Genomic DNA, 21,164 nt, shown 5'->3' with positions numbered 1-21,164 from the left:
GGTGAAAAAGTAACTGCAGTTTTTGCAATTATTTTTAACCTTTTAAACTGCAATTACTTTTGCACCAACCTAATAGAACTTTTGCACAAAGTTTTCTGAAATTCAGGCACTGACTGTCATATATCAATTTCAATCCTCACTGATTGAAGTAATCTACAGTTTTATAATTCCTTGCTTTGTAAGTAAAAAGTTTTTCTGAGATTAAGATTTATAGGATTCAAATTGCCAACATTGAAAGTATAAAAATCAACATTCAGCACTTTGTATTTTTATATTTGTTCCACTTATAAAACCAATATATATATAGGGGTGCCAAAAAAAATGTATACAAGTGGACACTGGCCAATCAACGTTGCTCAAGCAGTAGTTTGCCATAATCAGAAGTATCTGGATGCTGATGGTAACCACTTTGAGCACCTCTTGTAATTGCAGAAGTCAAACATGACTAGTGTTCATCTTTTGTTATTGGTATATATTGAGTATTACAATTTTAATAGTTTTTTCCTTTCTTAAAATGTGTACAATTTTTGGCACCTTCTGTGTATATACATATATATTCAAGATACAAGGCATCATTATCTTTGTAATGCCAAGATAAACATACAAAAGATATGTGGGTGTGTTTTTTTTTTAGATAATACAGAGAAACATTATTAAAACAACCTGTTTTATAAATTAAAACAATGGTCTGACACATGATGAGAGGTTGGTAAACTTACCATATGTAAAAGTTCTCCTAACAGGATGGTAGCTCTAACTGAGATATGGTCATCGCTGTTTGTTATCACTTCAACCAAACCCTTTGAAAATAAAAAGAAAATATCATAGTTGCAAAATATACACGAATATATTTATACATCTTATATGTTGGTTGCTCTGAAAGAGTTTTGTGAGAGAAAATAAAATAGAATAAAATAGGGTTTATGAACCATACCTCTAAAAGTCCATTACGAATAAATGCGGAGAGTATCAGTGCCAAATAATTATCCATGAGGTCTGGCCTGGAATAAACACAGCACAGAAAGTTTATATACCGTTCCATATATTAAGTATTAACAATTTAACATGAAAACAATAATTGTATTAAATTTGAACCTTTTCTATATCTACCTGGATCTGGCACGATGAGGAAGAATAGTTTTTGCCTCAGCTGCTACAAAACCATCTGACAGCCTCCAACTGTCTTGGAATCTACCTGGATCTAAAATAGTTACAATTAGGTAGTTAAAGAAAATTAGATATTAGTAAAACCCTTCAGGTAAGTGTAAACCCAGCAACTAACAAGCCTATAAATATTTTTTAATGTTTTTAAAATTTTATTACATATATATGTGTGTGTGTATATAAAATATATACATATTTATTTTTTAAGGAGGGTGCAGCTCACAGTGGCCCATGTGGGGATCAAACCTGCAACCTTGGTGCTACCAGCACCACACTCTAACCAACTCAGCTATAACCGTCCACCCACTAATGCTGGTTTTAAAAAAATAGACTCAAAAAGCCATACAGAAAAAAATGATTTATGTAAACATTCACAGACCTAACTTTCTTTATTTTGGGACATAGGGGTCATTTGGCTAAAATATAATAAGACAGGAATTAGATCATCTAATATGAGAACTGCATAGGTTTCTTATTATCTTCTCTTCCTTTCTTGGTTCATCTTTCTATTAATTTCACTGTTCATTTGCAAGAGCAAGGGTAACAGAGAAGAAATTAAAAATTCCTTATTTTTAGAAACTTATTGGAGGTTTTATTTTTATATTAATTTCATGCCACAATGATGTAGTAAGAAAAAAAAATGACATCCAATGTTTAGAGCAGTATTTTTCCTTGGAGGGAATCTGGCTCCATTAGGTATACCATCTTAAAAATTACAATGTTTGAATAGATACAAATGCATTCAGTACTTACCTACACTGAGCAGTGCTTCTATGAACTCTTCAGTCACAACAGGTAGAGGAAGACGAAATATATCATAAAGCACTTCAAGCAGACCTCGCTGCAAGTACAAATAAATACAGTTCATTTACTTTTATGGAAACATCTTTGCTTAAATGAAAAATGTTTTAAATGTTCTAGTCACACATAAGAAAACTGGTAAAAACAGAACTGCTGTAGTTTAGAAAACTACCATTATCAGGCCTATATTAGATAAGGGATAACTATTGAATGCTTACTACATACACGATTTGATCTTTTCAATAAATCTTTTATTAATCCCATTGTACACATGAAGAAATAGATTTCAAGGTCATGGAATTATAAATAATAAAACCAGGAATCAAACCTTGGTCAGCCAGACTCCAAAGGCCATGTTTTTTCACCATCTGCTAAGAGTCAACTGAATTGCCCCAACTGCTAGTTGCCTGCTTATAGATCTTTCCATCTATAATCACTTCCTTCCATTCCCATGGTCTAAATGCTTTTTAGTTCATATTTTAAGCAAGGAACTACAGGATAATATTCCAGGTTTGGTTCATATAAACAAGTAACAAGAAAGGAGCAAACTGTTTCTTTGAACAAAATTAAAACAGAAACATTTAGGGGGGAAAAGAGGAATTAGTTTAAGAGTTAATTTTTTCTCCCTTCAATGTCAATTTGCTTAGCTATATAATATTAACACAAATTCCTATGAAATAATAATTTAGGAATATATCCAATAAATAAGCAAACAAATATTAATAACCCAATACAAATATTAACAACCCAATTTTAATCAAAACCACTCATATTATATTACCAGTTACTTTTTCCTAAATGTATTTCTGTATCGCTTGAAACTTTACAATGAGTGCCCTTCTGCACTGTTTGCATATTTTAATGAATAAGGCATAATTAATTTCATATTTTTAATTTAATTTTAACATAGCCATAATTCCTAACAACAGCAGCATTTCTAATGATTCATATAATCCTTAGGATTCAACTAAGTAGTAAATATTTACTGATGTATTTTTAAATGTTCTATGATACAGGTTAATAAGTCATGAGGAAAAAGCATCACCTGAAATAACTTTTTAATAATTACTTTCCTCCATTAAAAGTCTAGGAATGAAACAATCAGAATAACTTTTACCTACCCTTATTTCCATATTTGGTATGCAAAGTACTCCAATTAGAGATTGGATCCCAGAGTTTCCAGGTTTACATAAGTTAATAATACCTAAAGAGGATAAAAAGGAAAAAAAAAAAATCACTGACTTGAATTTCAGAAAAATTTCTTAGCAATGTATCCGTAATATAAAAATCTATCGCTTCTCGGTCTTTTGGCTAAGATCAAGAGTAAAAATCTGTGATTTTTTTCCAGGCTAAATTATACTATTATATTATTTGGTTATCATAAGTGACAGCGTATTTCAAACATTCTCTGAATTTCCCCACAGATTAGAGATTATAAAGAATTTTATCATTTCATTTCCTTTTTCTATTTGTTTCATACCCAAAAAAGTTCATGATCTGACTGCCTGCTACTCCCATTTACTGATGAGTAATCTCAGGGAATAAGAATATTTGAGAAAGTAAGACAATGGTCTGCTTCCTTTATTTAATGCCACCTTAATCTGAAGTGAAAAACTTTGCATGGCATTTGTCTTTTCAAAGTTTAATTCTAAAATTTAACTTTTAGCACAAAAGAGTATAAGTGATAGACTTCAGATAAATTATATGGATCAAAATTTTAAGTGAGACAATTGAGTCAAACTATTTTAAACATATTATCCTGTCACAAAAGAAGATATGTGAATAGCCAATATACACAGATCAATATCATTGGTCATCAGGGAAATGCAAATTCAATCCACAATGTCATACCACTACACACTAACCAGAATGGCTAAAATTAATTGATAATACCAAATACTGGCAAGGATGCAGCAACTGGAACTCACATACCCTGATGATGGGAGTATGAAACAGTGTGAGAAAAAGTCTGACAGTTTCTTATAAAACTATACATATATGCACCTTATCACCCAGCAACTTCATTTGGGCATCTATGCAAGAGATATGAAAGCTCATGTCCGCAAAAAGACTTGCATAAAATTGCTCATAGTAAGCTTTATCTGTAATAGTCTAAACTTATCAGTCAGGTGTTCACTAACAGGAGGAGGGCTAAAACACTGGCATATTCACCCTATGGAATATTACTCAGTAATAAAAAGGAACACATTACTGATGTATACAACAACATGAATGAATCTCACTCAAAATCATTATATTGAGTGAAAAAGCCTTACACAAAGTATACATATACTATGATTTCACTTATATGAAGTTTTAGAACAGGCAAAACTGATCCATGATGAAAATAAATGGAAGAATGGTTGCTTCTTAGAGGAGGAGGATCAAGGATGAACTAGGAAGGGCAAGAGAGAACTGTGTGGTGTGATGGTCATGTCCTGTATCCTATGAAGGGCTTAGGTCCACATGTGTAAGCATTTGTCAAAACTCATCAAATGGTAGATTCAAGATTTGTGCATTTCATGGTAAGGGGTAAATTTTACCTAAAAACAAACACAAACAGAAACAAACAAAAATAACCAAGTCAGGGCCATTAACAAATATTGAGCTCTAGGTAATAATGGCCATGCTGAAGTATAGGAGTTAAGACTGAATTCTACAACTTTTGAAATGCATTAGAAAAACCTAAGAGGGCTGATGAATTCACAGAGGGATGGGCATATGAACAGATACGTAATAAAGCAAATAGAGCAAAATCTAGGTGGTGGAAGTATATTGGTATTCACCGTATACTTTTCTATCCATTTGAAACTTTTGGTAATAAAATGTTGGGGAAAACGTTTTTTTAAAGTCATATAGGGCTCCTGTTACTCCTAGCTAAGCGCATATATTTATAATCTATATTTTCTCTTCGAATTTGGGTTCAAAATTCAAATTAAAACATAATAGGTAGAGTTATTTGCTTAAGTCATCAAAATTGTATTTCTCAAACTTCGGTGTTTGACAGCAATTTGAGAGATTATAGATTAAGATACAGGTCATACTCTGCGCTAACAGGAAACACAGGCTGTTGCAACTCATGAAGAAACTGTGTTCTAAGGTTCATTTGTATAGAAATCAGTTATTTGGATTTTGAAAAATATATCAGAGAAATAATGTTACAAGTATCAAACGCTTAATAAATAGTACCACAGAATCTAAATACTATTTAGGAAATTATTTCTGTGAGAAAAATGTTTTCAGAGTTCTAATTTGTAGTTGGTATTTCTCTTACTTCAATAGGAGGGTGGAAAGTTCCCAACCTTCTAAGTTTCTAATGATGGATCAGTGTATCAGGGCTACAGGACAAACTAAAGCACAGTAAAAAATATGTCTAAGAGAAGCAAGGGAAGAGACTGGCAGAGATCAGAGACATGGTGACAGTAGAAGTTGAATATGGAAGTAAGGAGAATGAGAAGACAGGCTTTACTGGTGGTTAGAGGAGGACAGAATTCTTTTTTTTTTTTTTGGTAAGATCGAAAGAGGTCCAATGGCAAGGAAGTTGAAGGATGGTAAAGGATGATAGTTGTAGCTACAGAAAACATAGTTATATGTTGAGTTATATAGTGACTTCTGAGGTAAGGGCAGCGATAGTTAAACTTGACAGGAGGATTGTGTTGGTTTCTATGTTGAAATAATGTGTGAAGATTGGTTAAGTATAAAAAAGGATGTGTGACAGTTGAACCCTCATAAATACCCAGTTTGTCCATGAGAGTAAAGGGAAATAGGCAGTCATGAGGTACATACAGCACAGCTGGGGTATTTATCAAAGAATTAAGAGGCCAAAAGAAGTCACTGAAAATATATTAGCTAGAGGCCAATGGCTGGGTTAGTAATTTCTATGAAAAAGGTATCTGTTAGTTAGGCTCCTTAGGTACGCAGACGTGTTTAGGTAAATTTTCGTTTTCTGTTTACTGCTACACTCCTTTGTATGCTAGTTCTTAAATTAGTCTACAAAGTCAAAAACGAAATTATTAATATAAAAATAATACATTCAGTGGTATTATAAGAAAAATGTTTGTTTTGATTCCACAGAAAGATAAAACATGCATAATTCCTCTTCTCAGGAAATTTAAGACTATTAATGGCATATCTTATTTGGTATTTATGACATTCCTTGTACTTTTAAATAACAAACTTTATTTACATATACAGCTAACACCGTTAAAAACATTTGCTATAGATTATGTTTAATTTTTTTAAACTGTCCAGGTAACCATGAGTATATTGACTTAAAAAGTTAATTTTAATAATTTTGTACAAATCCTTGTGGCTTTTATAATAACATATAAAACTAGGTTAACATCTAAATTAGATGCTGCAGTAATAATTTAACATTTGAAACAATAGTCAGGTTTTTCTTATTGGATATTATAAAGCAGTACAGAATAACTTACCTGCCCATGACCGGAATGTGGCTATGATTCCCATCTTACTGGCTAGAAACCTCGCTTCTCTATCTTCTCTGTGTGTGGTGGGTGGGTGGGTGGGTAGGTTGGGGTAGGGGTGGTGGAGGAGGGGTAGTGAAACAAAGAAATAAAATATTAAAATAAAAAGTGAGTTTTTCCTGCTACTGTATCAGAATAAGTGCTATCATTAGTTAATGTTTAAGTATTTACACAGGAAATCAAACATGTTAAAAAAAAAAAAAGATCAGACATACCTCAAAGCAAATTACCCTGCATACTGACTGTTAGGTCTCTGAATGTTAGAGACCTTGACTTACTGTTAGGTCTCTGAATGTTAGGTCTCAGAGACCCTGACTTACAGGCAGAGCCACGTCTGCAAGAAAACAACAAAATGTCTGTTGACCTGCACCTGCAGACAGAGCCAAATTTGTGTAAGAAAACGCCACAAAACAGCTACTGGCTTGCAGGCAGAAAACATTTTCTGTTCAAACAATGCTACCCTGTCAGCACAGTCTCTATAAAACCCTCCTCACCCCCTCCTTCAGGGCTGCAAGTCTTCTTTAGACATGCAGCCCGGGCTGTGGCCATCTTTTGCTCAGCCCAATAAACTCTTGCTCTCTTACAATAAAAACTTTAACTTGCCTGACCATGTGCGTTCCTTTACCGGCCAACCTATCACTGACCTCCCTCCAATTTAAGATTCACAACATTGTTTAAAATAAGTTATAAATTCTACTTTTCTATTTAGTTCTACATTTCTTGCTCTTTTGGAAAACTATTCTTACATAGTTCATTAACACCTTTAATTGAGCACTAGAGACAACAAACACCACACTGCTTAGAAAGCATCTATCAGGAGGCTGCCCCTTAGCAAAGAAAATTACCACATAAAACTTACAATTACCACATATATTCTAGTTACTTCAAATTCTTGCCGCAAACTTAGCTGAGCATTTCTAACAAGCAAGTTCAACAACTCATATATTCACTGAAATTTTACCAAATAACTGGACATTATTAATATCAACAGCTTCTTTTGTCTCTTGTAAATGTGTATCCAATCATCTCATTTGTTCCTTTCTACGTAATAGTTTGACAATTAAGCAACAGAACTATAGGTTGACCCTTGAACAACACGGGTTTAAACTACATGGGTCGATTTATATGCAATTTTTTTCAATAATATCTGGTACTATATTATATATATAATACATATATTTATATTTATTATATAATATATATATAACATATTATATTTATATATATAAAATATAATATAAATATATTTTCTCTTCCTTAAGATTTTCTTAACACTCTCTTTTCTAGCTTACTTTATTTTAAGAATGAGGTATATAATCCATACACAAAAATATGTCTTAGTCAGCTTTGGGTTAATAGTAGACAATTAGTAGTTAAGTTTTGGGGAACTCAAAAATTATATTGGAGTCTTGACTGTGCAGGTTAGAGCCCCGAATCCCCGGGTTTTTTATGGGTCAACTGTATATATATATTTGTTTTCCACGTATAAACATTTTCCACGTATGGCGTATGGCCAGTTTCAATACTTAATAGCAGTCTTGTACTCTTTATTTATGCCACCTCAACCATCTCTATCCTGTCATTTGTCCACTTTTTTCTGTGCCACCTTTTCTACTTCCCTAACAAAGTTCTTAACAGTTGTGAGGCTACAGAAATCAAGAGTACTGGGAAAGAAAAAACAAAAGGGATAGAAAATAATGACAGAAAATCAAATTAAAGATTAGTGTACTCCAATGTTCATTGCAGCTTTGTTTACGGTGGCCAAGACATGGAAACAACCAAAATGTCCTTCGATAGATGAATGGATAAAGAAGTGGTGGTACATATACACAATGGAATACTATTCGGCGTTAAGGAAAGATGATATAGGAGCATTTGTGACAACATGGATGGATCTTGAGAGTATAATGCTAAGTGAAATAAGTCAGACAGAAAAAGCAGAGAACCCTATGATTTCACTGATATGTGGTATATAAACCAAAAACAACAAAAGAACAAGACAAACAAATGAGAAACAAAAACTCATAGACACAGACAGTAATTTAGTGGTTACCAGAGGGTAAGGGGATGGGGGTGGGTGATGAGGGTAAGGGGGTCAAATATATGGTAATGGAAGGAGAACTGACTCTGGGTGGTGAACACACAATGGGATTTATAGATGATGCAATACAGAATTGTACACCTGAAATCTATGTAAATTTACTAACAATTGTCACCCCAATAAATCTAATTAAAAAGAAAAAAAAAAAAACAACATCAATCACAAAAATCTATGCCTAGGTTGGCTGAAAACCAAAAATAAAAGAAAAGAATCTTGAAAGTAAAAAAAAAAAAAAAAAAAAAAAAAAAAATTAGTGAGCAATCATAGTCTACAAAAAGTGAAATGAAACACTTAAAAATATACAAATACAAACCACACGAAGCTCTGTAGCACCAATCAAAATGAGAATATAACAGAAACTAAAATGGGGAGGTGAAGTGGTGGAAGAAATGAGACGCACACAATTGTGTGATTAAGCTTTTGATGCTCCTTGTCTCAAAAATGTTAGTGATATACTTATATTGATTGACTGGTAATCTATTCTCTAACCTATTCGATAAATTTATAATATTTTAAAAAATCATTTATCTCCTATTCTCTGGCTACAATGTACTCACACTCCCATAATTGTCCATACTCCAGAAACAATGAAAGTAAAGTACAGAACCAAATAGGAAAGGAAGAACTCTGGTGAATGTACTTTCCCACTTCTAACTTAAAAAAAAAAAAAAAAAATCCAGGTTCATCTCTTGCTCATCCTGGTAGGCAGAACTCTAAACATGTCCCTCATCCCCTCAAGAGTCCATGCTGTAATCCCTAGATTCTACGACTATCATTATCACTGCCATGATAGTAATTATGTTTATGTTCTACAGTCCAACAGACCTTAAGATCGAGAGATCATTGGTAGGCCTGATTTAACTGAAGAGCTGTTAGCAAACAAGAAAGTCTGAGAGAGATTCAAAGCACAAAGATTCGAGGAATTCCTGCTGTGATTGAGGATGAAGGGAATCATGTAGCAAGGAAAGAGGGTGGCTTCCAGAAGCTGAGAGTAGGCCCCTACCGACCATCAGCAAGGAAATAGGGACCTCAGTTGTACAACAGCAAGAAAGTGATTTCTGACAACAGTGATGTTCAAGCTGAACGAGCTTGAAAATGGATTTTAGACCAAAACCTCCAGATAAGAGCCAAGCCAGTTTTCTAACCTACTGAACTGCAAGCTAATAAAATTATGTTATTTTAACCCGCTACATTTGTAGTAATTTGTCATGTGCAATAGAAAATGCATACGGTCTCTGTTAATAAAGAGACTGTCCAAGTGTCATAAGGAAAATCCAAGAAAGGAGCTTAAGAATGCCAATTCATAACTCAGCAGGAATAAGTTTTGAGAAGTCTTAAACAGAGGACATCTATTTTGATTTCTTAGCTCAGGTCATGATATGCTAAGGGTGTGACAAGTCCACAGCAAGGGACACAAAGATATAAAACCACTGTTTTTTAATTCAGGAGAAAAGTGAAAATTAATAAAAATATCCTCCTGTTTCACAATGTTCCAGAACTGAGGGAGGAATTTTAATATATACTATCTATCAAAGTAAGTATGTTTGCAATCCAACAACCATACTAGAAAAACATTTCAAAGCATATTGGAACTGTGTTATTTGCAAAATCTTTATAGATAGTATGTTTGCTCCCTGAATCAACTTAATTATAAAGTTATCCCAGAATCCCCAGTGAATTATGTGCTTTTCTTTCCAAAAAGACTCTAGAAATTATCCTGCCTCCTTTCTAAAAAATAATCTTGATCTTTTATTTCCCTCTTAACCTTACTCTCAAAATTCTACCTAGGTTATGTTTCTGCTTACTCAACTGTTAAGGCAGCTCTTCATTCTATTCCCCATTATTTCATTCTTTTAGTCTCTCAACATAATTATGCAAAAAATACAATAAAAAATTAAAGATCTAGGTTTCTACTGCGGCCTACCTTACATTTTTATAAATGAGAAATTAATTCCAAGTCTTTATATTTCCCAAAGCTTACTTGTAATTTTTTAAAGCAGTTTATTATGAGAGAACTTCAATCTAACTCCATGAAACAGGAAATTAACTCACATTGCTCTGGCTCTATATGCAATCAGGTAAATTTAAAAAGCTTTAATAGCAATACACACCACCTTATAAATTATTAGGAACAAATGGTACTTACTTGAGCTGTCCTTCGGCTGTATCGGGACTATGTCTGTAGTGAAAATCAGTATAGGGTGCTAAAATTCGCTAATAAAAAAAAGGCAGAAAAAGAAGAAAAAGAGTCCTTATTGTAAAATGCATTCTTCCTGTAAAAAGCTAAAATTAATTCTACTTCTCTATATTTTTAATTGGGTATACTATTTGAGAGACTTATTTCTTCAAACTCATCAACAAGGAATATATTTGAGTAATTTTTTTAAACATACAAATTGAATTTTTGAACTTTTAAATTGAGGTGTTAAATATATATAGAACAGTACACGTATCATGAATGTACAGTTTGATGGGTTTTTCTCAAATGAAGCTCACTCCTGTAACTAGCGCCTGATAAAGAACACAGCTGCATCCTCAAAACCTCCTTATTCCCCCCACTTTGTACTCACAAGTCACTCTCAACCCCAGGATTACTAACCTGACCTCTAACACTATGACTTAATTTTGCCTATTTTTGAACATTATTTAAATGATTTTATTTTATAAATTGCACTCTCTTCTTGTTGCTAGTATAAAGAAATCCAAGCTATTTTTGTGTGTGTATTGTCCTTGTATTCAGCAACCTTGCTAAATTCACTCATTTTAGAACTACTGTCTCATTTTCTAATATCCCCTATCGTCTACTGCATTATTGTGCTCTGAATTTTAATTTTAAATATAATTTAAAATACATAAGGCATCACTAATACTGCTTTTGGCAATAGTATTCTTTCATATTTAGTCTTGTATGTACCTTTTCTGGCAATGTTCATTCCTTCCTACATTTCTTTGTCTTAGATCATTTTTCTCTGACTGAGGACTCTCCCTTTAGCCTGTCTTGTCCGCCTCACTTTTTAAGTAACAATAAATATTTATTATCTCACATTGTTTCTGTGAGTCAGGAATCTAGGAGTGGTTTAGCTGTGCAGTTACAGCGCAGGGGCCCCCTTAACTTTGCAGTCAAAATGCTGATCGGGGCTGCAGTCACGTGAAGGCTGGACAGGAGCTGGCGGATCTACTCACAACCTGCTTGTTGCTGGTAACATGGCTCAGCTCCCCGCCACAAGGAGCCTCACCTTGGGCTCCTTTAGTGTTTCTGTGACACATAGGCAGGCGAGTATTTCTTTAAATTCCCTGGGGTCTTTAGTCTGAAACATCTTTATCTTTGGTTTTGAAAATTATTTTATCTAGCTTAGGTAGGTGTTATTTTCTTTCAGTACTCTAAAGATGCCATTTTACTGTCCTCTGATTTCCATTATTTCTGTTGGGAAATCAGCTGTCAGACTTGCACCTTTGAAAGTAATGTCTTTTATTCTAAAGCTTCTCTTAAGATTTTTATTTGTCTTGGTTTTCAACAATCTTACCACAATGTGCCTACATGTTGTTTTGTTTGTATTATCTATTTGGAGTTTTCTGAGCTTTGGGAGCTGAAGTTTCATCAGTTTTAGAAACAACAGTTTTCGCCATCATCTCTGGATATTTGCGTCTGTCCATTTTCACTCTCTTCTCCAAAGACAAAAATTATGTTTTATCCCTTATCTTCTGTTCCTCTATTTTTCCCCCTCTTTGTGATGTACCCTGGGTAATTTTTAACTGACTTTTCTTATAGCTTACTAATGGTTATCTTCTTGTCCAAAATGAATTTTTAATTTCATTGAACTGAGAATTGCAGGTATTACATTTTTCAGTACTAGAATTTCCATTTGATTCATTTTATATATTACAATTATCTGGTGAAATTCTCCATTATTTCATTCATTTTCTTCCTCTTTTCCTCCATTTTCTTCAATAAATTAATCATGGTTGTTTTAAAGTCTTTTCCCTCTCACTGCAATATTTGGATTACTTTTAGGAGTATTTCTATAGAATGTTTTTTGTCTTTTGGGTTTTCAGTCATATGGTGATGTCTTTTTGTATGACATTCACTCAAATTCCTTATTGAATGTCAGACATTGCGAATTTTATAAAAGGTTCCAAGTGATGTTATCTCCATCAAACGGTTTATCCTGTCTTCTGTTAGGTAGACTGGCCAATCATCTTATCCTGATCACAGAGTTAAATTGAGACTACATTGCAATTTTGATAAGATAGAGGATAGATAGCCTTTGGTTTTCCTATTCCCAAATTATGGCCCTTCAGTGATTAGCAAGTATTTTTCTACTTATCAGTGACAGACTGGAATTTTTTTCTACGTATTTTATAAGTTTTGAACTTAGATCTTTAGCTATCCATCCAGAATAGCTCCAAAATTTGGGAAATGTCAAGAAAAGGAAATCAGCTATGAAATAATCAGTTTTGTCAGTTTAGTATAAATAACACAATTGCCAAATGCTCTTCTGGTTTTTCTGATTTCAGCAAAAGCCTACCTGGATTTTTCAACTTCTAATTACACACTGATCAGTAAGTGAACCCAAGAGAAAAAGCAATTGCATGTAATCCGTCTAAATTCACTACTTCTAAGGCTTTTCAACTTTTGTCCATGGCCCATCCTCTTGGGAGGACTTTGTGTCCTGTAAGCTAGAGACTACAGTATATTTCACTGTACTTTCCTCAGCTTTTGACATTGTAGCTTCTACTCTGCATGGATACTTATTTCAGCAAATGTCTGGAGTGGTAAATTAGACTTGGTCTAGTTTTCGCATCTCTAGGCTTGTCATGCCATACCCTAGGACTGCCAAATACTCTCGTCTTCTACCTAGGCTTAAGGGCATATTCTTAGCCTCTACCTAGCCTGTGCCCCAAATCTGAAAGTGCCCACAAAGACATCTACAGCTCTTCAGGGCAACTCTCAAAGTATCTGCCTTCCTTAAAATTTCACTCACTCTGGTCCTTATTGCTTTCACAGCTATATATTGCTTTAAATATTTGACTGACATAATTATTCAGCTTTTCTAGTTTTCCATAGCAGATGCTATGAACTACCCTATCCTACTCTGAAGTCTAAGTTTAATAAATGTTTTTTACTATAAAAATTACAATCCTTACAGACTATTCTACTAATATTATTACATTAAATTCACTTTTGTTTTTCTCTCTCTGTGGTCAAAACATATCACATATAATACAAACAGAAGCCAGTGTAAATTTAAAAAGAGATTTTTAACAGGAGGAAGATTTGGACTTAACAATAAACAGCACTAAAAATAGTTACTTTGTATGTAGAAAAGGGAACCAATTATTAATTTAGAATGAAAATTGACAAAAACATAACCAATCAAAATGAGGACAATATTCTCAGAATAGCAGCCTCCATAATGAAGATGATAAATAATATCCAAGGCAACAGGTATGTGAGTATTTATGAGCCACGTACTGAATAAAACATCTTAGGTAGATTAGAATTTATACATAAAGCACCTGGAAATACGGCCTAACTCATTAGAAGCTTTACTTCATTGTTAGTTGCTGCTATTACTACTACTACTACTGCTACCACTATACTATTATAGTATTTATTCTTCACAATAACTCTGTAAGGGAAAAACCATGACTTTTATCTAGGAAAAAGTGGGTCCAAGAGAGGCTAATTACGTGCCCAAAGTCACAAAGCTAGTAGGTCATACAGTAAAAAACCAAACCAGATCTGTACAGCCTAACGTCTATGCTCTCAATCACTATGCCATTGGAATCTTGTTAAGGAAAAACAGAACTAACGTTTGTGGTTTTAAAGAAGATATAAGCAAAGATAGTAGTGTATTTAGTCTATCACATTCTTTGAAGTTTTTCACTTAAATAAAGGTTTTACTAATCTGCTGTGCAATTATACAGGAATAAAAAACAGGCCTATACATATTACCTTCTGTCATTGTAATCATCTCTCCAATCTAAAAATTATAGTTTTTCTACTTGATATCAAGAAAAAAATTAAAGCTAAACGTACTGTAAGATATTAAAAATGCCAGTTTATTGTCATTGAATAAACAGCAATAAATAGCGTATTTAAATGAATAGCGTATAACAATAGCACTAACAATGAATAGCGTATTTAAAAATTACATATTAAGGACAACACTGTACTTAAATTTGTTAGCAATGATATAGGGTAATATCACTTTTATAATCTCAAATATTTGTAAAAGCCCTAGTAAAACCAGAATTACAACATTTAAGACACGTTTCATAAAATAATTTAGAAAAAATAGGGCATGATAAATGTTTCACACCTTGTATAATTTCAACCCAAATACAAACAAATCCTGAGTTTAAACTTATTCTAAATTATATCTGTAACGAACAACAATGTAGTACATTCACACAAATCAACTATAAGAGTATAGTGTGTGATAATTCTGTTCCAACCTCCACTACATATTTATTATAAAAGAATATATATAGTCTTACTGTTTTAGACTAACTAAAAAACATTGAATTAGTAAAAATTTAAATTGTGGACTACTTTAAAAAGATATGTATCCTATTTCTTTCAAGTATATATAGCCATTCTGCTAACAAGTCCTTTCAAGTTCAGAGACTTTTAGCATGGTTTAATGAATAAATAGTATATAATTAGCAGGAGCTAATCACACACGACTAGTGTACTAAAGTCCTTGAAAAAATCATCTTAAATAAATAGGTAAAGGTCTATGTAACCTTACTCGTGCTTTTATTTTATTAGTAAAATTTTCATAGATTAAAAAAATAAACTTCACTTTACACACTAATGAAATAGTTTGAGAATATTTTCAATTAATTCCAAATTGAATGAGCTATAAAATATGCCTGAGAATAAGCCAGCCTTAGTTAATTTAGATTTGATAATGCTGTGCTGCATCTATTAACTTTAAAATTACAAATTAAGAGTTTGTTATTAAAGTCATATTTTAAAACTAGAAAAGAATATTAAAGTTCCTACCTCTAATTCTACATCAGCTCGCACATATTGTCGGGTCTTTGGATGATTAAGGAGGTGCAAAATTGTAGTAATGAGGGCCTCATTTATTCGACTTAACTGGCAATCGATCACATTTTTCAAAATGGTGTTTAGTCCACCTCGAAGGGCCACCACCTCTGGGTTCTGAAGTGCTAAAATAAAAAAGAAAAACTTAATATATTATACAGGGGATAACTAATAAAAAGTAATTATAAATCTGGGATTTTATTTTAAAACTTAATTTCCTTTCTGACTTGCAAAACTTTCTATTCAAAGACATTTAAAAGGGCATGTGGATAAAATGCATCCAATAAAAGTCACTGAATATACTTCCCAAAATTCAAATTTTTTTTTTTTATGTTTCTGAATTATTTTTTCATATCCTTTGCCCATATTTTACTGGAATGGTTCTTCTTTCCTCTCAATTGCATGGACTTTTTTAATATAGTGGGAATACTTATCTGTTTCAAATCTTTTGTCTGATTTGTAATCTAACTTTAGATTTTAAGCTCAGGAATTCCACCTTTACTTCAAAGATCAGGCATTTCTTTGAATGCATGCACACACCTGTGTCTTTTAAATGAGTTCATGATGAACATTTCAGATTTCAATATATCAATAAATTGAGTTTGGCTTATTATGATAAACTCAATATTTTTTCAAATGTTTAATCAGTTATCACAGTATGCTTCCCAAACCGATTATTATACTTCCATGTTTAATACTGGAAGTATATTGGAATACCAATCGTAAGGAAGAAATACTAATTGTATTTCTTCCTTAAATACAGAAAGTTTTACATCTGGGTCTGCCAAGTACTGATTCCTTTTCATTTCTCTCTTAATAACCTAGCTTAATCGTTTTTTGTTTTTTTTAAATATATTTGAAGAAAATATTTCCCTTCCCCCTCCATTTATACTTTTTCAAAAATGTTTTCATGGTTGTATCTCTCCTGTTTATTCTAGCTGAATTATAAAATTAGACTTCTCTCTGAGTTTTTCCTAAACTGAAGTATAGCTAAATATAGTAAAATGCACAGATCTTCACAGTGTAGTTCAATAAATTTTGAACAATGTAATCAATACAGCAATCAAGGTATAGAACTTTCATCATCCTAGAAAGTTCCCTCAGACCACTTTTCAATCAGTTCCCCTCCAAATGTTCTAATTTCTACCTGCTTGATTAGTTGTGCCTTCTTGAGAATCAATTGGACAAATTCAAAATACTCTCCAAACACACAGAAGTCATACACATTTTTTATTAAGTTTATTTGTTGTACACAATTTTATTTTCTATTTTGGAAATATAATTTTTTCTATTATATTTACGGATAATTGCTGAAACACAAAATAAATCTATCAAATCTGTATTTTCACATTTCCACTGTACTAAATTAAATTACATCAGTTGTTTTTCAGTTGATTCAGCATTTTCTAGAGATATCATCTACAAATAGTGTCTTCTTTCCAATATATAAACTTCGTTTATTATCTTATCTTATTATCTTGCTACAAGTTTTTAAACAATGCTAACTAAGGATTAAAAGGATGTAATATTTGTAGAGATTCAACAATAAGAATATTACAGAGCATTGATTTTAGATAAATATTCTAGAATGTTATCCAACTAGCCTTCTAATTATTTTATTGTATACCGTATTTGTGTATAGATATGTATGTATATGTATACTAGGGGTATATGTATATACAATGCTAGTTTCATAAAAAAAAAATTGGTAGGTTTCCATATTTTTAACACTCTCAATTAAATTATACTACATAAAAATTATCTGTCCCTTGAAACAAATTTTTTAAGACAAAACTATCTGGATGAGTCTTTCAGAGGCAATTATTTCATAAAGTACTTCAATGGTTTTTGACTATCAGGTTTTCTATTGTTTGAGTCAACTGGAAATTAAAAATTTCTCTGAAAACCCATTAATTTCAGTAAGATTTCCAATATATATAAAAACTATCCTATAATTTTAAAAACTCCTATTATCTTCTCTTCCTCATTTCTATATTAATCTTTTATTTCTCTGACCTTTGTGCTTTTCAAACATTGTGTATGTTTGCATATCTACATATAGCATTTTTTTCTTCTTCCAATTAACACAGGTTAGATTAAATAATCTATCGTGCTCTTTAATTAAGACTCTTAATTTTATCGTTGCTTTCTTCCTGCTTACCTTTAAACTGATATTTTTTTTTTCTTTTTCTATTTCTTGGGTTCACACACATATTTCCATTACTTTTTGCTTAATAATACGAGCATTTTATAAGTTAACTCTGAGTATAACTTTCCAGGCATCCAACATTAACATGTAGTCAAAGTTTTATTTTCAAAATTTCCTTAATCAAATTTGATTTTGTCTCTAAATCAACAGGCATTGTGGGCAGAAGTTTTAATTCCTTGATGGTTGACTCTTCTGTTTCTTTAGTATAAAATTTTGTTATTAATTTATTTATCATATCAAGAATGAATGTTACCTACATTTCTACTTTTGGTGGGGAAAAAACACCTTATCATTTAAAATTATATCTGTTTGGTTATCAGTGAGGTTGAACTTTTTAAATATGTTGATTGGTCATGTATTTCTTCGATATTTATTTTTCCCATTGATCTGTATATAAATAAGTTATTTACCTTTTATGTTTGTTATACATATTTTTTTCTTCGTTCTGGCACTGCATATTTTCTTGCCTCCTTCTAATAAAATCTATAGCTGCTGAAATCTCTGGTTTCTTTTGATAATTCAAAACTCTTCCTTACAATGATCAGATAAATATTCATCCATTTTCCCCTGTTTTTCCCCCATTTAACTCTTTAATACTTTTGCAGTTAGAATTCTGTTTTTTTTTTTTCTTCAATGTATGATGAATCTAACCCACAGAAACATACAGTGTGGTTTACTAATATCTGAAAGCCAGACTTTAAGAGATTTTATTCTAATTACTAGAATTTGGACAACTCCTATATACGAAATTTCATGAGTAAAACTTTAAAACTTACAGAATTTTAATGTCATTTTGAAATCATTTGTTAAATAGTCTTCTACTTCCCCATCAGTAACGTCCTACTTTTTCATACCTTTGTATCAATAACTAAAAAACTCCATATTAAAGTTATTAATAAATATTATACATTCCTTCAAAAATACATTTTTATTACTTGAAGAAAATTCTGACCTACCTAGTTCACAGATAATGGCAATGCATGCTCGGACCATTCTGTCTCTTTCTTGAAGTCCATCATTTCCAACTGCTATTAATGAGTTGGCCACAGAACTAGGAAACAAGGAAGCATTCACAGTAATCATCTGTAACAGGGAGAAATCAGAAGAAAAAGTTACTTCACAACATTTTTAAAACCTATTTTGTTTAGACTGAGGTGATCAAGACCATAGAATATTCATAAGATTCAGGTATCAATTTTAATTTTTTGCTTCATATGAACATTTCAAAGGATTGATACAACTAATAATTGATACAATAAATGTTAATATCATTACTATGGAAAAATGTGTTGGCTTTTCTCTGAATAGTCCAAACTATAAATTTGTTGACCAATAAGATGTAATGTTTCTGAGATTCTAAGCTCCTCTAGAATAGGATTTATATCTTAAACAATTTTTCAGTACCTAGACAAAGTAAATCAGTGGTGACAACAGCTGTCTACAAATTACCGTACTATTTTATTCCTGACTCCTTCCCCATATACCATTTACCTCATTATCCCTACTCTCACCCCCATCAAACTCACTGATCAAACTCGCCCCTCATTCTTTCTCACTTTGCAATAGATGTTTAATAATTTCCCTATCTCTATCGATCACCTGTTGCTATACTGAAAGGCAAAGCTAACCCATAATGTATTTTTGACATTTCAAAACTTAAGTAGAAATAGTACGTATATGGTGATAAAACTTTGAATGAATCTCACTTTAAATGAAAAGTTTAACTGGCAATAGCATACTTAGAAAACTAAAATCACATGATCTGTCTTCAGCTTGGAAAATAGGAAGAAAACAAATTATGTCATTAATTACTGTTTAATAAATAAAGACTATTTGGTAGATGAAGTATTTAAAAATGACAGGTCCCTGGACTGGGAGTACAAGAAAATGCTTTCTTCTGTTTGAGTGGTGATAAAATATTGGGGATAATTAATCGCTACTAAATGTTACTGGATTTATAATCCTGTTGAAAAATAAGACTTGTGCTATGAAACGATTGGAGGATGCAATATAACTAAATTAAAGATATCTATTTCAGTCCTATCTCAGAGGTTCAAAGGAAAGATCTGTATTGTTTACAGTAGTTGTAAATGGTTTATGTTGTTTAAGTAGCACTATGTGATATTACAGAATTCAACAGAAATGATAGAATACTGTTCCACAAGGATGAAATAAAGAGATTTCCAATAACTATAGAATCTATGAAAGTTTTCACATTCACTTCTAAATCAATATTTTCCATTAATCAAAAATGTTGGAGGAAAAAGGAGGGAAGGAAAGGGAAAGTATTGAAAACATCTTCCAGGGTAACAAAATTCTAACTTCTTATGCTATTAATTTGTATTTTAATACTTACTGATCTATTATTGTGCTTATAAGGACCTTATAAGAAAAATTTCCAAAGCAATAAAATATATATTTTGAAAAGAGCTGGCTAGGAAGCCAGGCCAATTGGCTTCCAGAACTAAATCTGCCATTAGAAAACTAATGTTACTTTGGCCAAACAAGTCCCCTCTGTGCCTTAGTTTCCTCATTTGTAAAAGGAGGATGTGTATGACCAGAAGATTTTTAGAACTTAAGAATAAAATTCTACTCTATAAATCTCAAGTGTAGTGCTATGGAAATGATACTTGTAATTCAAATTTTTACAAATGAAATCTCTTATTTTCCAGGGTAATACATGCAAGGAAATTATTAAATTCTGTGTAAATCACCAAATAATTTTCTCATAAATCAATGAGTATACATAAGAGAAAAGTCATGGAATTTATCTCTATTGACATAAAAGTTTAATCATCTTTTTAGGCATGGAAGGATAGACATATATAAGACAAATTAAAGACAATGAGTAGGTAATAAATTTGCAAACTGCTATAAAGGAATTAGAAAAACACTGAGTTCTGTAAGAGGAATATATGAAATTTGAGCTGACACTGCAAGATGAACATAATGTAGAAAAGGGTAAAAATGAAATGAAAAAAGTAGGAAAGAAGTATTGATTACAGTAGTGGTGGAGTAGTAGTGGCAGCTTTTCTGTACACATAATGGTATAATGAGCAGGTCATAATTGGTTGGACCAAAAACGGGTTCTGAGTGCCAAGGTAAGAAGATTGGGCTTAATACCAAAAGGACTTGTGGGCCAATACAGGTTTGGAAATTCAGAGATCTGGGTTCTTACTCTGGCTTTGACAAAATCTTGCTGTGAATCAAGGACAAATGATTTCCTAAAATGAATCCTTTTCAATTGTAAAAAACCTATGATATATTAATCCTTTATTTCATAAATAAAGAAATGATATATGAAAACAAAGATGACTTAAATTAGGCAGGCAGTAAGTAGAATTT

At 32.1% G+C, this 21,164-nt stretch overlaps 1 protein-coding gene across 4 annotated transcripts in view; it reads right to left on the bottom strand.

The window, feature by feature from the left end:
* Positions 1-21,164, bottom strand: part of RICTOR (RPTOR independent companion of MTOR complex 2) — a 102,745-nt gene that overhangs the window by 29,359 nt on the left and 52,222 nt on the right. For all 4 annotated transcript variants that reach the window (XM_081052972.1, XM_081052969.1, XM_081052970.1 and 1 more), the window contains 9 exons: positions 18,776-18,902; positions 15,566-15,735; positions 10,700-10,767; positions 6,402-6,469; positions 3,087-3,169; positions 1,918-2,005; positions 1,111-1,201; positions 935-1,001; positions 720-800 (listed from right to left, as the gene is read on the bottom strand). In XM_081052972.1, coding sequence (XP_080909098.1) covers positions 720-800; positions 935-1,001; positions 1,111-1,201; positions 1,918-2,005; positions 3,087-3,169; positions 6,402-6,469; positions 10,700-10,767; positions 15,566-15,735; positions 18,776-18,902 — 843 coding nt within the window. The remainder of the gene's footprint in view (positions 1-719; positions 801-934; positions 1,002-1,110; positions 1,202-1,917; positions 2,006-3,086; positions 3,170-6,401; positions 6,470-10,699; positions 10,768-15,565; positions 15,736-18,775; positions 18,903-21,164) is intronic.

Source organism: Rhinolophus hipposideros (assembly GCF_964194185.1).
Source record: "Rhinolophus hipposideros genome assembly, chromosome: 7".
In the NCBI taxonomy this organism is placed as follows: Eukaryota; Metazoa; Chordata; class Mammalia; order Chiroptera; family Rhinolophidae; genus Rhinolophus; species Rhinolophus hipposideros.
This window is presented reverse-complemented; position numbering and strand designations above follow the sequence as displayed.